Source organism: Pelophylax lessonae (assembly GCF_965119305.1).
Source record: "Pelophylax lessonae genome assembly, chromosome: 3".
Taxonomy (NCBI): Eukaryota; Metazoa; Chordata; class Amphibia; order Anura; family Ranidae; genus Pelophylax; species Pelophylax lessonae.
In genome coordinates this window covers 618070265-618095022 of record NC_138770.1, presented here as the reverse complement: position 1 = coordinate 618095022, position 24758 = coordinate 618070265, and the positions used below count along the sequence as shown (strand labels likewise).

At 40.1% G+C, this 24758-nt stretch overlaps 1 protein-coding gene across 1 annotated transcript in view; it reads right to left on the bottom strand.

Moving 5' to 3' along the window:
• The window catches only part of USH2A (usherin), a gene marked incomplete at its 5' end in the record, with an annotated part of 1334617 nt that overhangs the window by 1267030 nt on the left and 42829 nt on the right, over window positions 1-24758 (bottom strand). The window contains one exon of the mRNA XM_082250984.1: window positions 2167-2628. Coding sequence (XP_082107110.1) covers window positions 2167-2628 — 462 coding nt within the window. The remainder of the gene's footprint in view (window positions 1-2166; window positions 2629-24758) is intronic.

Below are 24758 nucleotides of genomic sequence, written 5' to 3'. Positions count from 1 at the left end.
AAAAATTTAAGCGTTACATTGATTTAAAAAATATAACCAAGACTAATGTTGCACATGATTAGTACTCCTTGAAATTGCTCATTTATAATTTATCATTCTCATATGATGGCAAAGATTTATTTTCAGGAGTCGTTCTCTTACTGTTTGCTTAAATCCCAACTCCTGGTGAACGATGTCATGGGAAATCCCAAATTTTAGAGCTGCTCCTGGAACAAGAGGTAAGGGTAAATCTTCCAATGGGGACACTTGTTCTAGTGACCTTGTTCACATGTGATTTGGTCTTTGAAGATCATTTGAAGAAGTTTGTATTGCTCTTAAGAGCTCTTTACAGCATCTGGCAAGCGTTGAGGAGTCGCTGTACTGCCACCTCACTGCCTGCTTTAACCTCTTGGACCCCGCAGTAGTGTGTCACAACTGCATGCATTGTATGCAGTTGTGGAGGGGCCCCATTCACATGAATGGCTCACTATCGGTGAGTGGTAGCACCTGCCAAAAGCTAGCGACAGGGGGTATAATTTCTGATGCAGCAGCAAAGCATTGTGGTCAGAGCCTGTGTATATCTCTGGCTGCTGTATTTGCAGCTAAAGGGGGAATGATTGGGGGGGGGACCATAAAAACCATGGCTCAACCTCAGGATTATACCACACCAAACCTCACATGTGAGCAAGCACTAAGACAAAAATCCCCTTATCTGTGAGAGATTTCACCTCACTTCCTGTTGTGTCTATGGAACAGAAGGTGGGGGAAATTTTTTCCTAATAAGATCCAGAGGACAAATTTGGCTGTACATACAGTTCACTTCAAAAATAGGTAAAGTTCAGCTTTAAGCCCTTCCTGTCACTGCCTCCCTTTAGGAGCTTTAAAAATGGCGGTAGGCGGAGGCGGGCATTCATGTCATCTGACCACTGTGATTGGCTGTCACATCGGTCACATGATCGGAAAGCCCTGATAGCAAGTATGCATCGGCAGCTTTCCAGTGCTGACCAGTAGGGATCGACCGATTATTGGCAAGGTCGATATATTGAGGGCCGATATTCACTTTTCCCGATATATCAGAATCGGCCCCGGAGGTTACCGATATTGCCTAAATTTCGGGAAAGTGCAGGTACCGGAGTGATGCCTGCAGCTAGAGGCATCACCCCGGTACTGGTGTCCATAGCCGACGGTCTGCTTTCTTGTAATGACAACCAATGTGGCTGAGAAGCCACTCAGCTGTCATTACAAGGAGCGGGAGGGGATGCCCCCTCCCTCCCGCTGCCTTCTGCTGCTCACCCGGGTCTACTGTCCCACCAAGAGACCCGGGCAACCAGCCTGCACAGCCGCCGAAGATCTGAACAAAGCTGCATTCGGCTCTGATCGGGTCTCCATGCAAAAACCCGAAAGTGAGGTCATGAGTGACATCACGTCCAGGGTACTGTCTGGCGCCAGATTAAAAAAAATGACAGCATCCAAAACAGCCAAACATGGCGTTTTGAATGCTTTTAAGTGCAGAGAGTTTGGGGTCTTTTAGACCCCCAGATCCCTCCACAAAAGTACCTGTAAAAAATAAAAAAATGTAAATGTACAAAAATATCGGCCAATATCGGCCGATACCGATATGCATTGGCCAAAATATCGGTATCGGCAATGAAAAACCGATATCAGTTGATCACTACTGACCAGTGACTGCGCCCGGCGTGAGCAGGGCATGCTTTCTCATCACAGAAACGTGTTTACATAAGGCTGCATATATGCGCCAGGTTGGCCGGAATAGGTTAGTAACAACTTGTCAAAATCTTAAATTCCTGTACATTTTTACAGTCCAACATTATCTAAGTGATTTCCACCGCCTTGTCACATCCTCATTAATTCAAGTTTATAGCTAAGTTAACAAGGAACTAAATAATTAACACATGTCCTATAACCTGGTTTTAGGCTTCTTTCCAATTGGAAAAAAAAAAACACATTACATCATATTCTACAAAATATCCCTTCTCATTGTTCTAATATCTATTAAACTTTTAAAGTTTAAGTGAAGTTGATAACAAGATCCAAGTTGAATTAACTTAGGACTGAAAAAATTGTACTTGTAGTTTTTTCCATTCTTGAATTTTTGTTTTCAAGGCAGATGACCCTGGGCTGCTGATTTTGCATGCAGGAGAAGGTAACAGATGCTTTCGTACTTACATTTCACTGGCTTGCTCAGGTTTCAGCCACGCAGTCAGCGTAAATGAACTTCCTATTTTTGCCATTGTTCTTGTTATAAAGCAATCTTTGTGATCATAGAAGATAAAGCTGTACGAATCTTTGCTGGATTTTGGGTGTAAGTCTTTCACATCTTTTCTGACACAAGAACCAGGATCTCCTTCAAGAAGATGATGATAACTTGGAGTGTAGGATCTATAAGGGCAATCTTGAATGCAAAATCGCTGGATGCAAGTCTGCAGGCTTTGCTGGTTTGATTCACTTCGACAAAAAACACTTCTCTGCGGAAAGCCGCATGTGGCGTTGGATGGCTCTGTGAAGATGGGCTTAAATGCTGCCAAATTTTCCAGTTTTGGAAAGAGACCTTGTGCCCTCACTAAGGCAACATTTATGTGGCATCCAAAATGTAACGCTTCAAAAATGTGAAGCAAAGTACAAATTTTTCTAAGCAACAGAAAAGAATACATTATGATTTTTTCATGCAACCGATAGAAAAAATCCTTTTTTTATGTTTTGACCTCATGAGTCATTTGAGAAGATGTCAACTTGTGGGTTTCGGATGAACCATTGTGTAATTCATTACAGATTTCCTAAAAAAGAGCACAAAGGTACATGAAAAGAAGGCACAGAAAACATTTGATTGCTGATCAATAAAATGGGTGTTTTTTTTTATCAATATGTCCGAAGAAATAATACTGTATGTGCTGTCCAAAGCAACTACTCAAATCCCCACTTTTCCTTTACTAATGCATTTTGGGGCAATGGAAGCAAAGCAGTTCATCTACAGGCAGGCTGAGACAATGATGCAGGACAGATTTAGCTACATAGGGTAAAGGCTGGTCAGATGTGAGCCACATCTCTATCCAGCGATGTCCACGAGTCCCTCAGCCATCTGGAATATCCCTCCTAATTGGCTGAGACACAGCAGCGGCGCTTTTGGCTCACGCTGCTGTCAATCAAAGCCGGTTAGCCAATCAGGAGAGAAAGGGGGTGGGGCAGAAAGGCAGCTCTGTGTCTTAATGGACACACAGAGCTTCAGCTTGGCTCAGATGCCCCCAATAGCAAGCTGCTTGCTGTGGGGGCTCTCAACAGGAGGGAGGGGCCAGGAGCAGCAAAGAGGGACCCTAGAAGAGGAGGATCCCTGCTGCTCTGTACAAAACCATTGCACAGAGGAGGTAAGTATAACATATTTGTTATTTAAAAAAAAAAAACACACAAAATTTTACAATCATTTTAAATGAACAAGATGAAGTTAGAAGCTGATTGACTTCTATGACGCAGCTGCAACATATTTTGCACTCTCTAGTATTAGTAAAGCAATCCCTATGTTCCTCAACTTTTATCACCAATTCAGTCCCAACAATTCAATATCTCACCAAATAAAAGTCAGCCCTGAGTGCCGGTTCACACATATGTGTCGCAGGAACCCTGCGAATCCACTGCGGGTTCCCGCATCACAATCGACTCGCAGGCAGTTTACACTGCCATATGCGAACTGCTGGGAGTGTCAATACAAAGTTAACGACAACCCCAGATCAGTTTGCATATCACAGTGCAAACTGTCAATTCAGACATGAATTGGATCATATAGGTGTGAACTCCCATGCGATCTGATTCTTGTGCATACCAAAAAAAGGGTCCTGCGTGACTTTGGTCTAAATGCGATGCAAATTCAGCCATACAATCAGTATGGCTGAATTCGCAACAAACAGACATTGCATGTGATTTGCAGAGCAGTGCATTGAAAAACACATGCGATGTCTGACATCACATATATGTGAACTGGCACTAATTGTCAGAGTCGGGCCATAACCAACCCAGTAATTGGCAGATTTGTTCTAAATCAACTTAATTTACCCGATTTGTTGTGTTTATGAGTATCTTAAAATAGAACTATGCCTAGACTATGCACATTCAAATATTTATATATTCCTAAAGTGATAATAATCCTCATCCAAAGAAAAAAGGGCCCCGGGCAGTTTAAGTCATAATGTGCTAGTATGCATCGCAAAGACTTACCTAAAATGAGTGCGCTGTCACTGCTGAAGGCGCTTCTATCTTCACCTGATCTTCTTCCCGGGTTCGTGGACTTCGGCTATCTGATTGGCCGAACCGGCGATGACGTCACCCCGCACATGTGCGTGGTAGTCATTGTTTATAGCATGGCTCTGAAGGAACGGCACAGGTATGCTGTTCCTTTAGAGCGCATGCACCAGTGACGTCACCGGCTGCATCTAAAGTACATATCTCCTAAACGGTGCACATTTAGGAGATATTTACACTACCTATAGGTAAGCCTTATTACCTATATTAATTAATTACCTATAGATAAAAATCATACATGGGAGCTTACTCCCAATTTAACAAGCAGTAAATACATTTTAAATCAATCCCTTACTAACCTCTGTTGCTGCAACCATTTGTGGAGTAATTCATCCTCAAAATTGGCAGCCAATGAATCTCAGTTTTACTTTCACTTTTTACCTGTAGCTCAGCACCTCCCTCCCAGCAGTGAGTTAGCAGAGAAGTGAGAGCCCAAGGATGACCTCATCAGTGTGCTTCTGCTCCTTGATTGTTTAATTATACTGTATCTGAACCAGGCTGCATTGTTTAATTGCAGTGCAATCTGAAGGGAGGTCAGGAAGGACCTGTCAGTGCTTCATGTTGCTAAAATATTGGCTGGTAAGATAACTTTCATATTTGTATTTTAATTATCTGTTTAGCTGTACAACTGGAGTTTGCTTATCAGGTAAAACACTTTAGAATTATTATAATTTATTTATAAAGCAATCTTTGTGATCCTAGAAGATGAAGCTGTACGAATCTTTGCTGGATTTTGGGTGTAAGTCTTTCACATCTTTTCTGACACAAGAACCATGGTCTCCTTCAAGAAGATGATTAACATAAAAAAAAACAAAAACAAACTAACCCCCCGAAAAATACTAAAACATGTATAAAAATTAAACAAAAAAACACCTTTTTTTCTGCCGTCACTTTTCTGTTTCCTTGTTACTATGGGTCAGCTTTGTCCCCCCTGACCCCTCCAGGACAACTAGCCTATGAAGCTGTCTATGCTCAGTCAGTGTTCTTATATATATATATATATATATATATATATATATATATATATATATACATATATCCAAAGGCAGCTGTTACTTTATATCACTAATCACTAAACAGAGATTTTGGATTCTTGTAGCTAGGATGTGGAACATGAGTTATCCTCCCCATTGAGTGGACACACTATTACCCTGACAGGTAAAAGTTCTGATGTCTACTGACTATACTGTATATATATATATATATATATATATATATATATATATATCTATAGATGTATGTATATATATATATGTATAGATGTATATATATATATATATATATATATATATATATATATATATATATATATATATATATATATATATATATATATATATATACATATACATATATATCTATATATATATATATATATATATATACATATATCTATCTATATATATATATATATATATATATATATATATATAGATATAGATATATATAGATATATACATATATATATATACATATATATATATATATATATATATATATACAGTATATCTTTAAATATTAGTATCAATTAATTTCCATTTAATTCTGCAGCCTCTATGCTTTATAAAACTGGCAAAAAATTAAGAACTCTCATGAGCAGGGCCCTGTGAACCCTCTTGTATTGAATTATGTTGGAACTGTACTGCCTCTCATTATTTTTTAAGCATATCTGCCGACTGCAGATATACTGCGGCAGGCTGGCTCGGCTGTGCGAACTGATGTATGGATACATTGGTTCGCGGGAGCGAAGCGGGGAAGCCGATCCACAGGACTGGCAGCCGTGATTTCCGCCGGGCACCCAAGATCTCTCCCCGCTGAGAGAGAACGACGGTCTGCTGTTGTAAACACAGCAGACCGTTGTTCTCTCTGGAATGAACACAGAGAGCCTGTGATCCTTCTATTTAGGATCACAGGTCCCTAAGTTGATTCCACAAGTCCATCCCCCATACAGTTAGAAAACACTCCCCTAGGCTCACACAACCCTTTGATCACCCCTGGGTTAACTCCTTCCTTGCCAGTGTCATTATTACAGTAACAGTGCATATTTTTTTTAGCACTGATTACTGTAGTAATGTCACTGGTCCCCCCAAAAGTGTAAAAAATGTCAGTTAGGGGTCCGATCTGTCCACCGCAATGTCGTAGTTCTGCTAAAAATTGCTGATCGCAGCCATTACTAGTAAAAAATATTAATAAAAATGACATAAATCTTTCCCGTAGTTTGTAGGTGCGATACCTTTTGTGCAAACCAATACAAATACACTTATTGGGATTTTTTTTTACCAAAAATATGTAGCAGAATACAGATTGACCTAAAAAGATGAAAAAATTTGATTTGATTTTTAAATTTTTTTAGGTGGGAATGTTATATAGCAGAATGTGAAAATTGCTTATTTTTTTTTCAGAATTGTCGCACTTTTTTGTTTATAGCGCAAACAATAAAAATCGCACAGGTGATCAAATACCACCAAAAGAAAGCGCTATTTGTGGGAAAAAAAGAACATTTACTTTATTTGGGTACAGTGTTGCACGGTTGCGCAATTGTCCGTTAAAGTAGCGCAGTGCCGAATCCCAGAAAATGTCCTGGACTTTAAGGGGGAAAATCTTCCTGTCCAGAAGTGGTTAAAGCACTAAACAAACTGTTGCCGCCATATATATCCTGTATAATAATTGAAATACTGCTTTCTTACAGTAACAGTTTTTGTGCAGAACACTTTCAAGAATCGTATGTAATGTTTTTGTGATAAAATGCTGTGTCCAAGCTGGTATGCTTAGGCCTAGTATACACGGTGAGATTATCAGATGAATGATCGTCCCTTTTTTTGCATGCTAGTCTCCATATCAAAAATGAAGAAGTTACTAAAGTACAAAAATTCTCGTATGATAGAATACAATTTTGGAAGTGATTTAATGTATTGTATTTTCGGAAAAAAAAATTTACTGATTAAACAAAAATAGTGCAATCTGGCATCGTACAAGGAAAATTTTCGTGTTTGTCCCTTCGAAAATTTTGAATTAAAACTGTGTACTAACGATCAGATTATCGTACGATTGCTTCAAAAGCAGTATTTTTTGTATGATTTTCTGATCGTCTGTACGGGCTTTTAGGAACATAGGAAAGATATTCTCCTGGATGTCAAAGATTCATAACACAATGGAATTCACCCAACAAAACTATTATTATACAAAGTAACTCAGTAAGAATGCATTAATAATTATCTGCTCTTAAAATATTTTTTTAATAAATAAACTTGAGAATTTTGCAAGCATTAGAGAATGTAAAGCACTACATATATATATATATATATATATATATATATATATATATATATATATATAAATATATATACTGTCATTGCTTACCTTATTTGGAGGCCTCCTCCTCCTCCTTGTTAGAGGAACAGAAAAGCTGATTACACCTCCCGAGCCACCGCCATCTGTCTTCCCCTTTGTTTCAGATCTTCCTTCTAACTTAATTATCTTGTTTCGCTTGAAGCTAATTGAAAACTTCCAAAAAACTTTACCTCTGCAGGTACATCATGTGTTCCATGGATGGAACTTCACCTTCGTCTCCCACCTTTACCTCCGGACTGCTAAGAGTTACCAGAAGGAAGCCTGTGCAGTGTTGCTAAGGAACGGTCTGTCACTCCAGACATCTCAGTTCTCCGTCCACCAGCTGTCCACAATACCTAAAGTACGATAGCGGGGCTTATCAACTAAGTGGACAGATTATACTAATTTGCCCTAAATTTTTTTCTCTTTTTTTTCCTTCAAGGATTGTCAATTCTAAAACAAAAAAGTTTCATAGATGTAAAATCATTATACATAATAACATTGCAAGCAGAAGTTTCCCGCACCTGCACAGAACCCAAAACACGGATGTTGATTTTTATTTCTGTTTGTTGTTCTTTTTTTCTGCTATTTAACCACTTCTTTGCCCCCTTAATGACCTTAGTTATTTTTAACAGACAATTGTGCGGTCATGCGATGCTGTACCCAAAAAAAATTGATGTCCACTTTTTTTCCACAAATAGAGCTTTTTTTTGGTGGTATTTGATCACCTGTGCGATTTTTATTTTTTTGCGCTATAAACAAAAAAAGAGCAACAATTCTGAAAAAAAAAAAATATATATATTTTTCACATTCTGCTATATGACATTCCCCCCCAAAAAATGTAAAAATCAAAATGTTTGAACATTTTAGGCCAATTGGTTTTCTGCTACATATTTTTGGAAGAAAGAAAAATCGCAATAAGCATATTTTGATTGGTTTGAGCAAAAGTTATCGCATCTACTAATTACTGAAAAAATGTATGTTATTTTTATTGTTTTTCTTTTTACTAGTAATGGCGGTGATCTGCGATTTTTTGCGGAACTGCGACATCGTGGCGGACAGATCGGACCCCTGACTGACATTTTTTACATTTTTGGGGGGACCAGTGACATTACTACAGTAATCAGTGCTAAAAATATGCCCTGTTACTGTAATAATGACACTGGCAGGGAAGGGGTTAATACAGTAAGTGATCAAGGGGTTAAATGTGTACCTAGGGGCGTGTTTCTAACTGTATGGGGGCGTGGCTTGTGAAACAATCACAGAAGCTCTGTGATTATTCCAGAGAGAATAATGGTCAGCTGTGTTTACAACAGCTGACTGTTCTCTCTCAGCAGGGAGCGATCGCGGGTGTCAGGCGGCATTCGGAGTCGTCTGACCCATGTATTGGAGTCCCCGCTGATGAGTGGGGGCGGGAGCGTGCTGTCGCCGGCGTGCGCCCCCCCCTAGCTGCAGGCGTGTGACCGATGTATACCTACTTTGTATAATTGCAGCGGGTGGTCCAGAAGCGGTTAAAGGAAATTTCCTCTTTCAATAAAATAAATAATATAGCATATAGAACTGCCACACAAGCTATTTTGTATTATACCGTTAAAAAAATATATAATTTTGTGCAGTGTGATTGGCTCACAGATTTATTATTGTTATTTTTTTTTTTTTTCCACAAAACACAGATTTTTATAGACATCTGCACTATGATACATGTTAAATTTTAGACATCCAATGTAAGAGAAATTTCATTTTTGGTGAGATACTCTATATTGATACAGACGCTGCAACTTACTTCATTAGAACACTGACAGAGCACCAGGTGGCTATCATAAACCAGACCCTCCCATTTAGGGATCAATTTTGCAAGGAAATAATTGAGCATACTGTTTTTTTCCTCAGAACAGAAACAAACAAACAAACAAACAGCTATTCCTTCAGAATAACAAAAGGTGGGAGCATGCTACAAATTTTTTTAAAGAGGTTGTAAGCCTCAAGAAAAAACCCTGTAAGACAAAGGCATAATGAGCTAGTATGCATCGTACTTTATTTCCTCTTTAAAATCCCTGCAATGTACATAATACACCTAGAGGGGATTTTTTTTCTCCACAAAATTGGAGGTACACTTTAACTGTTTCAATACTGGCCACTTTCACCTCCTTCTTGCCCAGGCAAATTTTCAGCTTATAGCGCTGTCATAATTTGAATGACAATTGTGCAGTCATGCAACGCTATACCCAAACAAAATGTAAATTGTTTTTTTGAGACAGATAGAGCTTTCATTTGGTGATATTTAATCACAACTGAGTTTTTTTTTTTGCTAAAAAAACGAAAAAAGCCCAAAAACATAAAAAAAGAAAAAAAAAAGGTTTTCTTGGTTTCTGTAAGCTGCACTGATGTGGGGACAATGATGGGCACTGATGAGATGGCACTGATAGGTGGCACTGATGGGAACTAATTGGCAGCACTGATGAGCAGACACTAAAAGGCAGCACTGACTGGCTTCACTGCTGGACACTGACTGCCCCCAAAAAATATTCCCCTCTGGGAGATCTATGTACATTGCAAGGACTTTAACAAACTTTGCTGTAGATTCCTACCTTTTGTTATTCTGAAGGAATAGCTGTTTGTTTGTCTGTGTCCATGTACTGGGTGAATCTGTATGAGAGTGGTTTTATAATTATCAATCAGCTGCTGCACTTGCATGGCTCTAATGAGGAAAGTGGAAGGGTGTGCATCCCTTTAGCCATGATTTCCCTTTGGGAGTATCACACCAAAAATGAACTTTTTGTTGCAGGGGGAGGCTCAAAATCTGATCTCAGAGGAGAGTTCTGCTAAAATCAGTAAGCCAATCACACAAGCAGGAAATGACATTTTTGGGGGGTGTTCTGTACATCATGTGTGTACAGAATGCATCCAAGTAGCCATATTGCATTGCATTTTACAGAAAATTACAGCGCTGCAGATTTAAAAGGAAAGGTCATTTTTAAAAATGCAGTTACAATATGACTTGTGTCACAATTATGTACGCTATATTCTTTTTTTTTATTTGCTTATTTTTTTCCCAGGAAAATTGAGTTACCCTTTAAAGTGAGACTGTTAGCAGATATAAAACTGCTGACCCTTAAAGGTGTCTGAACATACCTGCTACAGCTTACGTTGTCCCCCATACATACAAAGATCAATGTGGTAAAGCCAAAATGCATCCAACATCTCCACATTTCAGGTGCCTGTACATTATACCTGCTAGCAGCTTTACATTATTTTAGGGGACAGAGTCACTTTAGGACAAGTGTTGACCTTTAAAGCAATAGTGTGCATTTTACTTAGTACGTTACTAGAGAGGAAGTCATCTATGTATTTAAGAAGATTGCTTACCACTGCAAACCTGCAGTCTAAAAGAGACACCCCCACCCCATTATTTGTTTTAATGTTTTAACTAATAACATCAATTACATTAATTTAGGAGACACATACAGTAAATATTTTACTGTTATTTTCCTAATTAATGTTTATGTTCCCAAGTTTTGTTATAAACTTTGGAAAATAAACACTGTCAGTAGACATGGGCCGCCATTTTAAAATCAATGGCTCCTTCCTAGTTCCTTAGTGTAGCCTACCAGTGTCATTTATGCAGAAGAAAATGAATGTACCATTTACTAAGATCTCTGAAGGTTTTGGGAAATCTCACGTGATTTCAGGAAATAGTGTAGCGGGATTTCCAGGCATTGGGCCTGATGTGGGTCTGCCATGGTTACCGGAAACGCCAGCGGCCCCTTTAGGCTGAAAACCCAAGTGTGAGTCAAAGAACAGTCCGGCAACTTTGGTTTGTTTTGTTTATTTTATATAGGGATGGGAGAAGGGAATGAGTGGGATACTCCTCTGGCTCAACTAGGTACAAATGGGACACTTTGAAGAAAAATGTCTTTCGGCGCTTTCTTGACGCCGGGCGGATGCCGACCAACGCTTGCTGGCGCTTAAAAAACACTGACTTGCTGAACTGTACTTGAACTTGATTTCTGACACTCTGGTTAGCTCAAAAGTCCCGAACACTGCTCCCTCCAGTCCTTGCTGACTGAGGTAGTCTCTATATACTGCTTCTTCTGCTGCAACTCTCAACACTGCACAATGCACGCTGTATACTTTAACACTTCAGGGCCCAACCACTGGCACCCCCTCTGTACTTCAGGATCCTCTCACTAGGCACCCCCTCTACACTTCAGGGTCCACACACTGGCACCCTCTTTGCTCTTCAGGGTCAACACTGGCACCCCCTTTACACTTGCTCCCGCACCGCCTAGCTAGCTCCTGGATCCCTCTGACCTTCACTGGTGTGGTCCCCTCTCTCTAGGCAGACCCCCAGGGGCAGTTTGCAGTACTCACAAAGTGGGAATGCTTTCCTGAAACTGGACCCCTCTCAGCTCCGCTGGTCCTCCTCACCAGATCCTCTCTGCAGCTCAGCTCAGCCTTCTGTCCCCTCTCACTAGGCAAGCAGCCTGGGACACCCAATTCATCTGACAGGAGGAGAGACAGCCGCACTCTCCCTCCTGGGACTCTGCTTCCCGCCAAAGACACTGCGTCATGTGTTCCCCTCAAACCTATACCCACTCCCAGAATGCTGTGCGGCAGAATCTGCCTTTCTGTGGTAGACACAGGTCAGAGTGTGCCATTGGCTGGGTTTCCTCCACTGCCCAATGAGAACCCTCTCATAGAGCACAGTGGGGAGACTCCCCAATCTCAACAGCCACCTGGGAGACATGACAGCCCAGCTGAAAATCATGGCCCTGCTGATAAGCAGACAAGGTCCACTATACTTTACCTAGCACCTACCTTGTAGGATACTACATAGTATAGTCATTTTTTTTTCTCATAAGATATTGCAGATTGACTATGGAAGCTCCCTGGAAGGCACTGGTGATGTAGCCTTCCCTGGAGGCAGCTGGGAGACTCTGGCTATGTCACCAGTGGCTAGAAGTGAAGATAAAGACATTTTGTAATACAATTTTTTTACTTTAATATGTATAATAAGTCCATATAATATATAATCATAGGTGAATGTTGTCCCCTGGACACAAAGGGGTAACAGTTCAGGACAGCTGTAAATCTGAAAGGGGTTCAAACCTTTCCCTAACCTATCGAAAACTAAAAAAAATAATAATTAGGGTACAGATATATTTAACCACTTCAGCTCCAGAAGATTTACTTCTTGACCAGGCCATTTTTTGCAATACGGCACTGTGTTTAACTGACAAATGCACGGTCATGCAATACAGTACACAAATAAAATTATTGTCCACAAATAGAGCTTTAGTTTTGCGGTATTTGATCAGCTCTGCGGGTTTTATTTTTTGCACTATAAACAAAAACAGACCGACAATTTTGAAAAAAAAAAAAAAAACAATATTTTTTAGTTTCTGCTATAAAACATATGCAATGGAAAAAAAATTTAGGCCAATATGTATTCCGCTACATATTTTAGGTAAAAAAAAATATCAATAAGTGTATATTGATTAGTTTGCGTAAAAGTTATTGCGTTTAAAAACGATGTAATATTTTAATAGAATTTTTATTTATTTGTTTCTTTTTTTTTACTAATAATGGCGGTAATATAGCAGGACTGTGACATTGCAGTCGACATTTTGACACTTTTGAAACTTTTTTGGGGACCAGTGACACTAATACAGTAATCAGTGTTAAAAATATGCACTGTCACTGTACTAATGACACCGGCAGGGAAGAGCTTAACATCAGGGGTGATCAGAGTTGTATAAAGTACTCGAAACCCATACTTGAGTAAAAGTACAAATGCTCGATCAAAAAGTGACTTGAGTAGAAGTGGAAGTGCTCGATCAAAAAGTGACTTGAGTAGAAATACTAAAGTATTCAACATTTATTGTACTTAAGTATTGCAAGTAGTTTTTTAAAAAATTTTGCTACTCAAGTACTGAAAGTAAAAGTACAAGTACTGTGTTATGTAGTTATTAAAGAAAGAAGTCAAAAGTTTGAACATCATATTGTTTTTTATCATTTCAAATGCAGCTTTTATTTATACATACAGTAGCTTTTATTTTCGTATGCACTGATACTACACATGTTTTGAGCTTCATGAAACCTGTCATCTACTGTTCTGGCAGTGGTAATTTTTATAATAGTAACGAGTAACTATGCAGCACAAAAAGAAAAATATCGGAGTAGAAGTATTGAAATCATTGAAAAAATGTAGTGAAGTAAAAGTGGAAGTAGGAGAAAAAAATTCTACTCTAGGAAAGTACAGATACCGCATTTCGGTACTTAAGTACAGTAGTGGAGTAGTTCTACTTAGTTACTATACATCTCTGGGGGTGATCAAAGGGTTAAATGTGTTCCCTGGGAGTTCTTTCTAACTGTGTGTGGGGGTGCTTGTACTGTAAGAAGAACAGCGGAAACACAAGATCTTGGTCATCTCCTGTCACAGAATGCCTATGTTTGCATAGGCAGACTGCCGTTCTGTCTGCCTCGGGAACGATCGGCGGGTCCCGGCAGACATCGGGTCTGCCAGACCAGCTGATTGGCTCCTGCAGTGTCCAATCACAGCAGGAGCTGGTCGACAGCACAGCACACATGCACACCCCAGACCCAGGAAATAAAATCAGGTACAGTTACTTGATTTCGCGCTGAAGGGCCACCCTATCGCAGTATATATGTGTGGGGCAGTCCTGAAGCAGTTAAACCCCACTGGGAACTATATGGTAAGAATCCTCAACCCTTATGATGTCACTGCCCTTATTAGAAGGTATTAGACTTCCTAATTAAAACAGAACAAAAAAAGAAATGTGATAAAGAAAAGCTCTCGCGCTCACAACCACATAATTGTGAATATAACTTAACTCAAATAGATGTGAAACAAGTGAGTAAATATATAGTGATATTCCACTTAACTGTGCTGCAGCTTCTAAATATCAAAATTAATAATATAAGTGTAAATCCAATCCCTCTAGCTGCACAAAGCCTCCCCCCTTTGACAAAGTCAGATGTGACGAAACGCATCAGGACGTGGCTACATGGCATACCGGAAGAAGTGATCGGGGTGAGCGGCGGTGTTTCTTGCTGGTCCAACATAACGCCGTGGAGGCGTGGAGGACCAGGTGAGAACGCCAGACCCACCTATTCTGATATATGTTTGATAGAGTGTGTAAGTGCAATCTTGTTGGGCTTTGATTTTATAATAAAGAGCGTAGACATTACTGCACTAGCGGGGCTCTTCTTTTTCTTTTACATATGTATATATGGGAGACGAGAAGCCGGCCAATAGTATTTACCTGGAGTGGATTTCTAGGATTGCGACGCTTGCTGTATTGCGCTGTTAGCCCTAACCATGAAGATGGTGGGCAATATTGTGGGGTGAGTTGCTTGGCTGAAGTGGAGTGGAATCACGGAGGTGGTGGAATCTTTAGTGACCCTTTACTCAGCACGGGACCTGTTATCACCAGATCACTGATTATTTAAAAATCCATCAATTTACTGTATATTCATTTTTTGAACTATCACTATTTTTTGAAGGATTATTTGGAACATAACAGATTGGATGTGGACTGCTTATGTTTATTTATGTGTACTAATAATTATCTTGATTATATGTGATAATCACTTTGAATGATTTTATCTTAATTAGTTTGAGGCATGCAGTCATTGCAGGCTTTGCACAGCTAGTGGGATTGTATTTACACTTATATTATTATAAAAAGAAATGTATTACTTTTCCTCTATGTTATACTTTTTCTCGAATTATGTTATAGACAGTGTTGCCAACCTACCAGATTGAAATTTACTGACACAAAACATGCCCCCCCCCCCCCCCTCCGGCTTAAGCCTGGCCATACATAGTATACATAATCACTAGACCAACGTTTCTCAACTCCGGTCCTCAGGGCACACTAACAGGCCAGGTTTGCAAGAAAACTGAAATACATCACAGGTGATATAATTTGCTGCTCAGTGATTGCAGAATTCTCATCTGCATCTCCCCAGGATCTTCTCAGGGTAATACCTAAAATCTGGCCTGTTAGTGTGCCCTGAGGACCGGAGTTGAGAAACACTGCACTAGACCATCACATACCTGGATGTCACATGACAACAACCCATGACTGGGAGAGATACATCACTACTCTCCCAGGTCACCAATACAACTAATCTCAGAGGATGTAGAGGAACAGTGAAGAATTGCAGGTAAGGTGAGTATAAGGGGGTCTGGATATGTCCTATCCAGACACAATAGAGCCAAATTACTAAAGGCAAATAGACCATGCACTTTGCAAGTGCAGTTGCCCTCATTTTCCCCAGAGCTTAGTTGATATGGTGAAGCTTCAATTTGTAAAGAATATCGAAGCAGCGCAAGGAAAATAAAAGAAACAGCATTTATTTTTGCTTGCACATGATTAGATGATAGAAACCAGCAGAACTTTATCACCTTCACTAAGCTCTGGGGAAAATTAGTGCAATTGCACTTGCAAAGTGCACAGTCTATTTGCCTTTAATAAATCCACCCCATAGTCAAACTGGAGAGTGCAAAATCTGGCACAGCTCTGCATAGAAACCAATCAAATTCCAGTTTTTTGTTAAAGCTTAATTGAACAAGCTGAATTTATAAGCTGATTGGCTGCCATGCACAGCTGTACCAGATTTTGCACTCTCCAGTTCTGGTAAATCAACCCAGTGTCTTATAAAAAATGCAATAAACGTTAAAAAAAGACTAAAAACAACCCCAAAAACCCTATTAATGTACAGGTGCATCTTATAAAATTAGAATATTATCAAAAAGGTAATTTATTTCAGTAATTCATTTCAATAAGTGAAACTCATATTTTTTATAGATGCGTCAAACACAGAGTGATATATTTCAAGCATGTCTTTCTTTAATTTTGATCATTATAGCTTACCTAATTTTTGGGCACAGTGGACCAACACCAGAAGATGACATGGCTCCCCCAATCATCACACACTTTGGAAAATTTTTCATTTTATTTGGAAATCAACATCCCAGAGTCTGGAGGAAGAGTGGAGAGGCACAGAATCCAAGTTGCATGAGATCCAGTGTGAAGTTTCCACAGTCAGCGATGATTTGGGGAGCCATGTCATCTGCTGGTGTTGGTCCACTGTGATTTATCAAGTCCAAAGTCAGCACAGCTCTTTAGCAGGAAATTCTAGAGCACTTCATACTGTTGCTGACCAGCTTTATGGAGATGCTGATTTCATTTTCTAGCAGGACTTGGCACCTGCCCACACTGCCAAAAGTACCAATAAAGGGTTTAATGATCATGGTATCACTGTTCTTGATTGACCAGCAAACTCACCTGACCTAAACCCCCATAGAGAATCTGTGGGTTATTGTTACATAGTTACATAGTAGTTGAGGTTTAATAAAGACAATAGTCCATCTAGTTCAACCTGTGTAGGTGTGTGTAGACGTATTCATTTCCCATATCCCTGAATGTTTTGATCCTTGAGATGTACGTCCAAGAGTTTTTTAAAAGTAGCCATACTTCCCACAGTTACTACCACTTGTGGTAGATAGAGAATTCCCCAATCTTGTAGCCCTTAAGCCCTGTACACACGCACAGATTGTTGGCCGACCGATCGGCCGTCTTTTGTCCAGTGTTGTTTGTTGGTTGAAATGTGCTCTAGACTTGCACTGGACTTTTGTTGGCCAACAAAAACCAACTTCAGAAGTGATGTCATGTGATGGTTGACTTTCCCTGTGTTTTTTCTTCTCTGAGCATGCCCAGTCTTGCTCATCTAATTTTTGTCTGCCGAAATCTGTACTGACTAAGGAACAATCGGCCGTTCTGTTGTTGGCCAACAAAAATTTTATAGCATGCACACCAGATTTTTTTCAGCTGAAAAGTCGCAGTTGGTTGTCGGAAGCATCATACTAACAAGCCTACAATTGGCCGATCGGACGTTGGCCGACAATTTACGGCCAACAATCTGTGCGTGTGTACGGGGCTTTACTGTAAAAAAAACCCTGCGTAGCCTAAGGTTAAATCCCTTCTCCTCTAATCGCATTGTATGGCCTTGTGTCCTCATGCATTCCTTGCGACTGAATTGTTTTTTTTCTATGTTGAGATTACCATTGAGGTACTTGTAAATTGCTATCATGTCCCCTCTCAGGCGTCTCCTTTCCAGGGAGACTAAATCAAGCGCTTGTAAGCGATCTTCATAAATAAGGTCCTTCAATCCTCCAATCAGTTTAGTTGCTCTTCTCTGGACTCTCTCCAGCACTTTCACATCCCTTCTGAGGATTGGCAACCAGAACTGGACAGAATGCTCCAGATGTGGTCAGACCAGAGTTTTAAAAAGTGGTAGGATTATAGTTTTATCTCTGGAATACATCCACTTCCTTATGCATGCTAATATTCTGCCGGCTTTGGCAGCTGCAGCTTGACATTGCATGCTATTGCTATTGTCAAGAGGAAGATGAGAGACACCAGACCCAACAATGCGGATGAGCTGAAGGCCGCTATCAAAGCAACCTGGGTTTCCATAACACCTCAGCAGTGCCACAGGCTGATCACCTTCATGCTACATCGCATTAATGTAGCAATTTATGCATAAGGAGCCCCGACCAAGTGCATACTATACTGTACATGGACATGCTTTTCAGTAAGCCAACATTTCTGTATTAAAATTCCTTTTTTATTGGTCTTATGTAAAATTCTAATTTTCTAAGATACTGAATTTTGTTTATTTTATTATCTGTAAGCCATAATTATCAAAATTAAAAGAAATGCTTGAAATATATCACTCTGTGTGTAACACATTTATATAAAATATATGAGTTTCACTTTTGAATTGAATTACTGAAATAAATTAACTTTTTGATGATATTCTAATTTTATGAGATGCACCTGTATGTTATTCAGCCACATCCCATAACACACACTCACTTGTAGCCATTGTGCACTTTGCGGGTTGATTCTAACCCTATTAACACTTTTTTCACATGGAGCACATTATTAACACATAAGTTGTGTACAGAATCGGATCTTGCAGCCCTATGTCCATAATGAATTGTTTTGTACAGTTTGGCCCACTACTTCATTATGTGCTCAGCACATCCAAGTGACCATCCATGCTTACAGCTGTCAATTCTCTATCACCTATTTGGTCTCTGGCTATTGCTGTCATCTAACTCACTGAGCACTATTTCCCTGTGAATCGCTTCAGTCCAATTAATTCTGCAAAAACAGAAAATTAATGATTCCTTTAAGAATACCCTCCACTTAATTAAAGTGATGCACCTCCGTCGTTGTCTGCCTCCATACACATATCTTAAAATTACAATGTAACACTTCCATCTAACCGCCCGTCATTTAAAACAATGCACAAAAGATGGAAATTAGCTTCATTGTGCTGCCCTTATTAATTGAAATTGGGATCTGTATTAAAAATGAGAATTTTTTTTTTCTTTTCTCAGCCAGATATATTACTGTAGCACCCCAAGGAAATTTATACTATTGACTACTATGGGGGAAAAAAAGGAAATTATTTTTGAACAGTTATCTCTACCAGCTCTTAATGTGGGAGATAATTCCTAAAACAATATTCGAATTTGCCTTTACCGATGATTACCATATTATATTTTGCATACGTTGCTCTTTACGCACTGGGAGAACGCGTCCGGCTGACTGATGTCTTTGAAATACATTGTAATACAAGTCCAATGTCAGGAAGAATTGATTAGAGCCTTAAAATGATAATTCATAGCCGCACGTTCATTGTTCGAAAATTTCCCTCTAATGAGTAAGTGTGGGTAGTGGTCTTTTTTTTAGATAAGAGATGAATACAAAAGGTAAAAGAAGCGAAGGAGACAGGCTAGGGACGAAAAGCACGGCAGGCATATTAAATGACTGGCGTTAGCTCTTAATAAATTCATTTTTACATAAAAAGGTATGAAAAAACACTGAACTGCTTACATGAAAATTAAAAAAAATGGATAATCTGAAAGCAATTCCAATAGAAAGATGGAATGAGAAAGGAGTTGAACATGTTAATGCTGAGTTCAATGCAACCAGCAAGGGGTCTTTGGGTGTCCTTAAAGGCTCAATTTATAACTAGAATTGCCCATTTCTTCAGCTGTTTTCCAAGCTGCTCGAAGACGTTACAAACTCACACATTTACTTTTTTCCCAGAGGACCAAGCTCCTGGGAGAACCACCAATAACCCTCCAAGTGGAAATGCCATACCCCTAATGGACCCCCCCAGTTTTGTAACAATTTAACTATTAAGTGCCCCCCCCCCAAGACCCCCTGACCCGCCATGCTGCTGTGACTGAAAGCATATATATATATATATATATATATTTTTTTTTTTAATTAAATATTTCCTCTCTACAACCTTTGACCCTAAACGAACCGCAAGTCTAGGACGGGTGGGTGAGGAAACGTACTTTTCGCCTGATCAGATTGAATTCTTCCTCTGCTCAAGCAACCCTTGTGGCTCCACCCTGCCCATCTGACTTTTAGCCTCCAATCAGGTAAGACCTGCACCCCCTCACACCTTGCTCTCACATTTTTAACCCTTTTTTGATCTGTTCTTCCCATTAGTCATGCAGCCCCTCTGTCCATTTGCCCCTCTCTGGGACTGGGCTGACTGTTTGTGTGTGATTCCAGACACCCCCCCCCCCCTTTCTGCTGCCACTACAGAAGAGGGAGACAGAGGAATGGCTCTCATTTAGGATCAATCCCACTTGCTGCCCGCTCCCCCCTGGTAAACAGCAGCAGGACCAATAAGCAAGGGGAGAGGAGGATGATGGGACATGTAGTTCCATAGAGGGCACTGGCCATTGGAGACTGGCCATTGGAGACTAACAGGGGTTAACTATAACTGACAGGGAGCCTTGTTAACCAATTCTGGACCAGAAGATTTTCCCCCTTAATGACCAGGCCATTTCTTGTGATTCAGCACTGCGTTATTTTAACGGACTATTACGCAGTCGTGCATCGCTTTACCCAAATAAAATTGATGTCCTTTCTTTTCCCACAAGTAGAGCTTTCTTTTGGTGTTATTTGATCACCTGTTAAATTTTTATTTTTTGCGCTATAAACAAAAAAAGAGCAATAATTCTTAAAATAAAAAAAAAAACAATATTTTTCACTTTCTGCTATATAACATTCCCAATAATAAAAAAAAAAAAATCTAATTTTTTCATCATTTTAGGCCAATATGTATTCTGCTACATATTTTTGGTAAAAAAATCGCAATAAGCGTATTTTGATTGGTTTGCGCAAAAGTTACTGCGTCCTCAAACTAGAGGAAAGATTTATGTCATTTTTTTTTTTTTTTTTTTTACTAGTAATGGCAGCGATCAGCGATTTTTAGCAGGACTGCGACATTTCAGCAGACAGATCGGACCCCTAACTGACATTTTTGACACTTTTGGGGGAACCAGTGACATTACTACAGTAATCAGTGCAAAAAATATGCACTGTTACTGTAATAATAACACTGGCAGGGAACGAGGGTGATCAAAGGGTTAAATGTGAGCCTAGGGTGTGTTTTTTAACTGTGGGGGGATGGGCTTGTGAAATCAATACAGAGACCTGTGTTCCTAAATAGGAGGAACACAGGAGCTCTGTATTGATTCCTGAGAGAACAATGGTCTGCTGTGTTTACAACAGCAGGATGTCGTTCTCTATTCGTGGTGAGCGATTGGGGGTGCCTGCTTGGGCAGAGTCTTTGAGTCGGGAAGTGTAGTGGAGACAGCGAGAGTGAGAGGACCGTGCTTTGGGGTGCCATCCCAGAGAAAGGGACTCTGACTGTGCCATTGGAAACTCACTGCTATGTGTGGGGAAATCAGACAGTACAGAGCAGTGACCTGAGTGTGGAGAACTGGAGCCATTGCTAATATACATACCTTACTGCACTGCCGACTGGAGGCACCACAGGCAACCCAGAGCGAGGAGACACCTAAGCAGAACCACTTCTTTTATGTCGCTGGGTCTGGTGACAGGGCCTTGCGGCCACTACTTGCTGCAGGTTATGCAGTATCCCATAGTACCTTGCTGCCTGCAAGCAGTGATTCATGTACTGACTCCGCCTCCTGAAACTCCTCCCCTTAGCACCTCTGTAGCTCAGAAGGCAGGCTCTGTGAAATGTGTGACACAGCAGTGACCACTCACAGGACATAGTGACTATGTGTCACAGAATTCCAGGAAGGAAATGTGTGGGGATCTTCACAAAGTAAGTTTACAGACTTCAGGATCATTCAGAATAAGGCCCCTTTCACACTTGTGCGACCTGAAAGTCGTGTGATTTTGCGGCAATTTTTTGCCACGATTTTGCTGCGACTTTGACTGGACTTGTAAGAATTCCTGTGTAATCTTGAGGTCTATGGACCTCAAGTCACATCAAAGTCGGGACAAAGTAGTACAGGGACTACTCTGAAGTCATTGCGACTTGAAGTCTCACATATGTGAACGGTACTCACTGAAAATCATGGAGTATGGCTTCTCATGCGACTTTGCAGTCCTAAGTCGCAGGACTGGTCGCACAAGTGTGAAAGGGGCCTAATAGGAGTAGGCTAGAAAATATTGAAATACAATGTGGAAATGGATATAAGATTTAACATTTTGATCATAGATGCATTTTACCAGACCAAAAGGCAGCAAATAATTCATAGTCATTGTTAAAGGTGTACATACACTTTAATATACTGCTAGCTCCTGACCGGTAACAATTATGAGTTTATATGAGATTTATAATAAGGAGAATGGGAAATGGAGCCGTTCCAGTCAGATTGAAAACAATAATTTATTAGATAACATAAAGAATCAGTAGATATTATATACTGTAGTTCATTGGATATGTATTGGAATTGAACATTTGGATGATAAATGTATCATAAAATAAAGGCCCCTTTCACACAATGTGAATTCTGTTTTCATCAGCGGGGGATCTGTCCGCTGATCTTCTGTTGATTGGAACAGAACGGGGGATGACAGGTCCATGTCCATTCAGTTTATGCAGAGCGGAGTCCGCCCTGCTCTATGGGCAGCCGGGTGTAAATGGATTCCGATATCTGTTTACACCCATCTACCCTCTGATCCACCTAGACGGAAGAGGACGGATCCTCTTCTATTTATTTTTAGCAAACTGGATCAGACCTGGAGGTAGGTGGGTGTAAATGGACTGTTTACACCCACCTGTCCATAGGAATATAGGAATGCATTGACGTTCAGGTCAGATGGAACTGATTGGATCTATATAAACATATGAAAATCCACATTAGATTTAAAATTTAGCTGCTGATACAGGTTGACTACTTCTGGACCGGAAGATTTCCCCCTTAACCTCCCTGGCGGTATGATTGTTTCTGATTTTAGGTGCAGAAAGCGGTACAATTATTTTGCTAGTAATTCTTAATAAAGAGCAGCCCAAACCAACTATTTACATATGATTTTTTTTTACTGTGCGTTCTTCATTATAACATCTCGGGTATGATAAAGTTTGAAACACAAAATCATAAATTATAATATAATAAATAACTATTAATAAATTAAAGTATGTATGTATATATATATGTACGTATATATATATATATATATATATATATATATATATATATATATATATATATAGTACAGTAAAACTGCAGAAAAGGGCACTTGGGGGCAAACTAATGTCAATTTATTTTATTTTGTATTGTAAACAGTGTGTTTGTGTGTAGAACTTTTTGAATTTGCCGCCGATTCCACCCCCCTGCAAGCGTCACGTCGCAGGAGACGGAAGTCGGGGCTCACAAGCATAGGGTGGAAGATACATCGCTGGATCCCGGGGATAAGGTAAGTAACCCCTCTTTCAGAATCCAGCGATGCTCCTGGTGGTACCCCAAGTGTGGCTCGGGGTTACCGCTAATTGCACTGAAATTTAACCCCGAGCCACACTCAGGTATACACCACTAAGGAGGTTAATGACCAGGCCAAATTTAGCGATTTGGCGCTGCGTTACTTTAACTGACAATTGCGCGACACTGTACCCAAATAAAATTGATGTCTGTTTTTTCCACAAATAGAGCTTTCTTTTGGTGGTATATGATCACCTCTGCAATTTTTATTTTTTGCGCTATTAACAAAAAAAAGCTACAATTCTGAAAAAAAATATATATATATATTTTTCACATTCTGCTATATAACATTCCCCCCCCCCCCCCCCCCAAAATTAAAAAATCTAAATTTTTTAAAATTTTAGGCCAATTTGTTTTCTGCTACATATTTTTGGTAAAAAAAAATCACAATAAGCGTATTTTGATTGGTTTGCGCAAAAGTTATCGCGTCTACAAACTAGGGAAAGATTGATGTCATTTTTATTGTTTTTTTTTTTTTTTTTACAAGTAATGCCGGCGATTTTTTGTTTTCAGACATCTCTATTGTGCTTCACATAGGTTTTAGTTTAAAAACCTTTTTTGAATAAAGACCTGTCAAAGGAATGACACACGGCATGTACTTAATGTATACAAAAATTTAACAGCGGGAACCGTTAGACTTCATTTAGACGTGAAGTTGGGGGGCTGCAAAAATGTGAAGTTGAGTTGTGTTTTTTCCATCCACCCACCTCCCCCCAGCCCCCCTTAAAGCGGAGTTCCACCCGAAATTTATACTTACCTCCATCTTCTCGCTCCCGGTCACCTGAAAAACAAATGGATAATCGCAATTTTTTTTTTTTTTCACTTACCTTTTAGAGAAAATATACTCACCTTACTTCCTTCTTCCTCCCCTCGGCGGCCACGGCGATTCGTCACTTCCTGGCTTTTGCAATGATTCCTGGGAGCTGAACGTCATCGCTCCGAGGAATCATTGCGCCTGCACCGGCCCCGACGTCAGTTCCGGGGCGCGCGCGTCATTCCCTTCTAAACAGCTTCTGGGCATGCCCAGAAGCTGTGGAGGGATGACGCGCGCAACCCGGAAGTGACGTCGGGGCCGGTGCAGTGCATCGTGGGACCGAAGAAGGAGGAAGAGGACCGAAGAGGACGCGGAAGAGGATCGTGCTGGCTTCAAGCTGCCCACACCTGAGATGGCAGCGCTGGAGAAGACAATTTCAAGGTAAGTATTTCTCCTGAAAGGTAAGTGCAACCCGGGACAGATCAGAGGCTAGCCATTGTGGAATGTGCTAGCCCTGAC